The 7,500-nt window shown below is 36.9% G+C and overlaps 1 protein-coding gene across 1 annotated transcript in view; it reads right to left on the minus strand.

The window, feature by feature from the left end:
- The window catches only part of cxadr (CXADR Ig-like cell adhesion molecule), a 55,619-nt gene that overhangs the window by 13,700 nt on the left and 34,419 nt on the right, over nucleotides 1–7,500 (minus strand). Inside the window, exon 3 of the mRNA XM_067399296.1 lies at nucleotides 923–1,127. Coding sequence (XP_067255397.1) covers nucleotides 923–1,127 — 205 coding nt within the window. The remainder of the gene's footprint in view (nucleotides 1–922; nucleotides 1,128–7,500) is intronic.

Raw genomic sequence — 7,500 nt, forward strand, 5'->3', positions numbered from 1 at the left:
ATTAAAATATACACTACTGTTCAAAACTTTGGTAAGATTTTTTTAGTGTTTTGAGAGAAGTCTCTTATACTCTCCAAGGCTGCATTTATTTGATCAAAAATACAGTAAAATCAGTAATGTGAAATATAATTGCAACTTAAAATAATCTATTTTGTAAATTGTAAATTTTAAAACAATTTATTCATGTGATGGCAAAGCTGCCTTTACTCCAGTCTTCAATGTCACACAATACTTAAGAAATAATTCTGATTTGGTCCTTAAACATTTCTTATTATCAGTGCTGTATTGCTTAGTACTTTTTGTGGAATCAAAATAAGGATTCTTTTATTAATAGAAAGTTCAAAAGAGAAGCATTCACTTGAAATGGATCTTAAACTTGGATCTAATACTTAAAATGATAACCCAAACTTTTGAATAATATTAAGGCGCCACATAATTTACTAAAAGAATGGCAAATGATTTTAGTATTTAAAACTTTCTTTTTCCTTTTTATCTTACAGCTACTGCCATTACAAATGCAAATGCACATCTCGGTCATGTGGTTATTGAGTTTCGGGAAGTGACGCCATTGTCGTCATATTGTTAGGGGAGTTACTTCTGATGGCCTTGTTTTGCAAGACTATGTTTGCCTAGGGCGTTTCTGTCTCTGCACTAGTCAACAAAGCAAGGAACAGGTGATTTTTCACACACGAAGTAGCACTGATGCAGACCCTGAAACAAGGCAAGTCAGAAGGCCTGTGAAAAAGTTTATTGTGCGTTTATGGTCCGGATCAATACTTTGTCACTTTGTCATTTTCCCTTATGTTTTATAGCTCACCTTCCAGAAGGAAAAAAAAAAAAGAAGAAAAAAGAAAAAACGATAGATCAAGCACTTTTTTATTTAGTCAAAAGTGGCATTTACAAGCTTATATTTTTCACTCACCCATGACAGTTAGTAGGAACTTCCTGCTGCTGATGCCAGGAACCTTCTTAACCTTGCACTGATATGTGCCCGTGTCTGTGGCTTTCAGACCCATGATGTTCATGGAGGCATCACCGTTTTTAGGGTCAGGGGAATTGAAGTGTACTCTCCCTTTAAGAGGATCATAATAGTGTTCAAATGCCCTGTCACCAGAGTACACGATCACCTATGGGAAGAACAGAGAAATGAGAAAACAACAAAAGAGAATCATGTTTTAGTAAGTGAACCTCATATACTGGTGAAAGGTTGCTCAACATTTCAATTTAAACACTGGGTGGGAAACAGTGTATGCGTGTCAGTGAAAGGTCAAACCAATGTTCAGATTCAGACTAAAACCTAATTTTTCTGCTTTTGAAAGTCAGACAAACACAGTGCTCCTGCTCATCTCAAAAACATCCTTCCGCACAAGTGAAATATTTGCCCTTTCAATGTTACAACTTGAACAAAGTGTTCTTGTTGGGCCACATTAACACCCGTCACAAGTAGGGCTGGGTACCGAACTCGATACTTTTTAGGTACCGAACGAACTGCCTCGATACTACCGAGTATCGAAAAGTGTCTTGTCATTCGGTACCAAATTTCGGTACCTCAGAATGGAGCCGAGGAGAGGGGCGGAGAAATGCTTTCGCTGTCTCGTTGAGGAGCAAGTAACGTTGCGCTACATTGTTATTTATATCTAAATATATAAAACTATACGCGCGAGAGAGACCCTATGTGCGAGAGGGCGAGTGAATCAACGGTTTCGTTTTCCGTTTATCTCCGAATGGACGGGTGAGAAACGGCTGTTTATCTGAGCAGCCGGTTCACTACAGATACTGTTAACAGAAAACAAAAGTGTAGCACTGCCTGCAGAAACAGCGGAACGCGCAATGTTTTTTGTAGTCTAAGGTACAACACACAGCAGCTTTACATCAGCGTTCGTCCCTCAAGTCTATGGAAACACGCGACCGGTTCGTGACGGCCTCTAGTTCGCCTGCACGAGCACAGGCTCTGCCTCTGGCTCCAGAACGCGAACAATTCTGCTGAAAAAGAGGTATCAGCGTCCTCCTGATACTGCGGATAATTTGCGGGTCGGGCCAAGTAATAAAAAAAAAAAATAACATTCAAATTAATTGCGGGTGGATGAGAGATGAATCATTAATGTGTTGATTTTAATAAAGACACAGAACTCTTATTTCACGGTAAGACGCAACGAACTTGCGTCACTCTTACTTCCACTTTGATCTTGTTAATAATAATTAATTTTTTGAAGAACAATTGCTGAGTGATTTAAAAAAGAGCCTCACATACTTAATTTTTGCATTGAAAACTAAACTTTATTAAAACTATTTGCACTGATTTATTGTGTTGGGTAAATTTTTTTAATTTGTGCTTTTTTTATTCCCCGCAGTGGCTCAGGAGATGAGTCTTTGAGTCTGAAAAAAGTCAACAAAGTTAAAATATATAACCAAAGATTTTTTTGAGGTTATGTAATCTTGTTTAAACATATTTTATAAAACTGGTACCGAAAAAGGTATCGTTTAGGTATCGGTATCGAAGTCAAGGTATCGGTATCGTCTCGGTATCGAAAATTTTTGAACGATACCCAGCCCTAGTCACAAGGCAAGTATATTTTAAATGAGCCAATCATCAATACATATGCATCAGTCTCTTCTAAACAGTCTGTACTGTCTCTTCCAATGTAGCTTTTTGAGACAGTTTCAACCAAAAGCATTGTAAGCCTAAGTAGATTGTAGAAAGATTGCCACCATGTTGGGGGGCAGAACCTCTCCCTCATTCTTCCTCTCACATTCAAATATCTGCAGAATCTAAGAGCATCTTGTCCAAATGATTACTTAGTAAGCAGGCCTAATACATGCCACCTGGAATCTGCCCACAAGAATTCAAGAAATCATCCAACAACGTCTGTAAATAAATCCATGTCTAATAACTACATGTAATAAAAAAGGGATAAGGAAAACTGCCTGAAGCAACATACAGGCACTATATAACATACTTCAACTCAAAAAGTCAAAACAAAGTCTGCTCAGGGCAGAGACCAAAAGATAATAGCAATCAGGGACAAGAAAATCATTTAAGATTTTTCTCGTCATGTCTCATGTATCATCCAACTATGGAATGAGCAGTCTGATCAAATATCATCAATCAATGAATATTCATGGATCTTCAGCCTGGCCTTTTTTTTTTTTTTTAAATAAACAAACACAAAACTTTTGTAAATGCAGGTTACTGAGCTTACTGTGAAACTCGCATTCATTTTTAGTGCAAAGCCCACATCTCAAAATACAATAAACAAGCAATGATCAGAACCATGTTCCTGTCCTACTTTTTTTCTTTTTCAACAATGTTACACTCAGGTCAGGTGTATGTCACAATACGGAAGAAAAGATCTGTTGCTACTTCAATTTCATCATGAATTTAAGAAAATGTAGTTTTTACAATATGAGGGTCAGTGTGCAGTTTCACCGCTATTTACGAGTCAAGTCTTCAAGGACAGCATGACATGTTAAAAAAGTGTGTGCGTGTTTACTTGTGCATCTTGTTTACACTTGAGTGTATGTCTATATGCCTGTGGGTATGTGCACTTCCTCTAGGGCCACATCAGGCTTGTATAAAATGCAAAGCAGCACTGAGTCACCTGTGTTGGAGATCACTCTGTTTTATAACCCGGCAGTTTCTGTAGGCCTGCCTGTCTACATCAGTGTCTACACTTTACTGCACAACCACAGATGCTGCTCTGACCCACAGTATATGCTACTGGGAACTAGTGCATGCATCAACTATAACAAAGCCTTTAGATTTGGGAAACACAGATACAGACAGATTTAGAATCAAATAGTACAATAAAGTACCCTATTTAACTTCCTTAAATGCACATCCCTGGTATAAAGAAAAAATGTGTTCATCTTTGCAAACTGTATTTACAAAGTGACTTGCTGTTCCCCAGAAACATCTTTTAATGTTAACTTACAGGACTAAACTACCTAAACTAACATCAGGATTCACAGGAAATCTTTCAAAAACATAAAAAAAAAAAAAAAACCTTACTGACCCCAAACTTTTAGAATGGTAGTGTATGCCATATTCAAAATTATTCATACTACTTAAAATTAGTAGCAAATGACAATTCGTACCGATTAAAAACCATTCAAATTAACTAGACACTTTCACTTTCTGTCAATCGATTAAACAATTTAATCTAATTAATTACATACTCTGTGATTAATTAATCTAAATTAAATCGCATACATAATTTTTGCTGTGAAAGTATGAAATATTTCAATTCAAATGAATCAATGCAGGGTTTTTCCTGGGTCAAAAATGGTCTTCGATGGTGACAGACATGGTCATCCACACAAACAGTAAAAAGTGCCTACCCACGTGATCTGCAAGCCCGATACTGACAATAAAGTACCCGTCACTCTCACTGTAATTCTTTCTTGCCCTCTTTCCAAAAAAAAAAAAAAAAAAAAAAAAAAAGATTTTATAGCTTTGTAAGAGGATGCTTTTTTGCTAAACCTGAAAAGTATTAAAAAGTAGCATTTAGAAGTTATATTAACTAATAATATAATTTTCTACCATATACAATTGAATGCACCTAGCTAACAACAACTTGTTTTGTTCTGGTTTCACCTCACACTTTAAATAACCTGAAAATACTGTGGATTATTAAGGCTAATTTTACTAACCACTCTTGCTAAATGGGGTAAGCACACTTGTGTTCACATTTCAGAGTTGTTCGAGTAAATGATTCATTATAGACCGTGTGGACCGATCAGTTGTTGTCATGATTCATTAAAATTAATCTGTTCAAATGAGTCATTAGGTCGCGAATTGGACATTAGCGGATGTTGATGCGTTGCGTGTGAATCGCGACTGTTATTAGGACATCGCAAAAGATTTGTCAACACAGAAAACACTTCACCACTGGATAGGATTTTCTTTTTGTTTACTGAAAGTGTGGTTTATGTCAGCTGCGCGTGCAGGGCCCCTGTCAGAGAAGATGAGGTGATGTTCTTTTGAGCACTATTCACACCCAGCGGTTATTCAGGAAAAACATTCTCTGAATGCGCCTTGTGATACATGGATTCGGTCTTACGAACTTTTAGCATTGTGTCAGTTGATTTAGATTATTATGTGTGAGGTAGAGAGAGTGCAAAGACGTTGCTTACTTTGAAGACACTCGCTTTGAACCTGGAGAGCTTGTGCGCACGAGAATGGCTCCAGGTTCAAAGGTCAATACAGAATGGATTAATCTGCATATTTTTTAACGCGTTATTTTGACAGCCCTAATAGATATGAAAATACAAATTTTTCAAATTAATGCAAATACAACTGGGGTAATTTAAAACAATATTATCTATTTTTCTAGATGTAAAAATGCAATGATAAAATCAATGCATGTTTACTTCTATTTTCTAAACAATCCTTTTGTTTTGCGTTTCCCATTGTCATTCTCAGGCTCAATCACAGCAGGACTATTGTGTAACTGCAGGTGCCGCGTAAGAGATTACGGAGCCACAGTGCATGTACAGTGAGTGTCACCCCCCTTTCCCATCCATTCTTCACTATAATGCCAACGCTAATGACCAATGCCATTTTGTATGGAATTCGTCAACTCGTCAGCAGCGTCCCGCAAACAAGAGAATCATTCACACTTCACTGTGTCCCAAAGACCTTCACAATGAATACAATAATTGGAAATTGGGTTCTGTATTCAAGGTTGATTCATTGTTTTAGTTCTTGCACTTAAAAAAAAAAAAAAACTATTGTTGAATACAGGAGAAAATATTTTCCTTCAATATTTTCCTTGTGTGTTTGTGTATAGTGTCAAGCCCTCTTCTTTTATCTTCGATCAAAACAGAGATGAAACTATGGGATATGCCTAAGATGGACCAAAACACTGGGCAAAAAAGTTGGTCTTTATCTGTAACTCCCCTTTCATTTTTTGACTCATTTAGTAGCTTTTTAATCACTGAAGAAAAATAAACAACTGAAAAGGCTTCGTTTACAGTGAATATAGGGAATATGAATTCACTTAAATTTCTGTTCCATTTTTATAGAGTGAAAAAAATAACTGATTTACATGAAAATGTGATGTCAAATCACTATACATAACAGATAGACGCGTCATATAGTTGAAAAGGTCTCAACTAGCAGAATATAACATTCAGAGACCAAACTATACCAAGTGTTGGTACAAAAAAAAAAAAAAAAAAAAAAACACAGCCGTCACACGTGTAAACAGTTCATGATGCTTTTGTGCCAAGTTCATGAAACATTAGTAAACCATAGTAAATCACATCTTTATTATAACATAAGACAATCCGTAGATCACGGAGTAACATGACATGCTACTTGGTTAAAGCTATAAAACTTTCGGGATCTGATCGCGTCACAATCACAAAGCATTGTTTTCCAACGTCATTTGAACCAACAGAAACTGGATCTCAGGTTTTGTGGGTGGGTATATTGGGTAAGGATGATGTTTAGAACCCAATCAGACCCTGCTTTACAGCTGGAGGATACTTGGTTTGGTTTGATTGCTCAGATTGACAGGTCTTGATTTACAGTGAGCCATAGAATAGGAGAGCACAGCTGAAACAGCTCTGGAAGATCATCACTCACCAACCAGGATATTATTACTTGTTTATTCTATGTACTTTTCTTGTGGCATTTACACAAGCAAGTTCAGCAATGTTCAGTAAAATCACTTGTTTGGATGGTTTTGGGACCCTTGGTTAATTAAAAATAAATGTTGTATTAAAAATAAATGGCTAAGCTAACCAATCCATTGCATGGCTTGAACACACTAATACATTACGTAACTACAGCGTGCCCGTTTCATTTTTCCCTCACGTCTGCTGCACGTTTTGCGCATGAGCCACATGCAACTCAAAACTATGCATTCTAATGATGACCTTGCATAATCAACCATCAAATTATTGACAATCCATTGTTGATTGATCATTAGCATCCCTATTACTGACCCCAAACATTTCAATAATAGTGTACAATAAAATGATCAGGATTGGATTATACAAGACCACCTACATACTTCCATATCAGGGCAGGCCATATTTGCCATTCCAAACACAATATAGCTATGTAAATGATCTGAAAAAGTGTGAATATGTAGATGCTTTGGCAGTTATTATTAAAGTAAGAGTAAAAGCATTGCAAAGCACTGGACAAAGAAGTGGGGCACAATAACTGTTAGAAAAATATCTCAGAAAAAAAACACGGATTTAGCCCACACTCAACCTTCAACTTCTTATAAACCATTAAAAACGATGAAGTGGGTCAAAGACAAATCTCAAGTCCTGGGGCAAAGCCTGGCAGAACAGGGGGGGAAAGAGTGCAGGTCTATACCCATGAGGAGACCCAGCAAACAGCAAACTGAGCAATTGAGGGGAACAGAAATGTGAGGAGAAAGAGAACGATAAAAATAGATTGAAAAATTAGGTGTAAAACGACAGAAGAAATGAAGGTGCTTTGAGAAGAAAAAAGATGGAGTAGAGAGAGCGTGTGAGAGAGGA

This window comes from Chanodichthys erythropterus, chromosome 10 (genome assembly GCF_024489055.1).
Source record: "Chanodichthys erythropterus isolate Z2021 chromosome 10, ASM2448905v1, whole genome shotgun sequence".
Lineage (NCBI taxonomy): Eukaryota > Metazoa > Chordata > Actinopteri > Cypriniformes > Xenocyprididae > Chanodichthys > Chanodichthys erythropterus.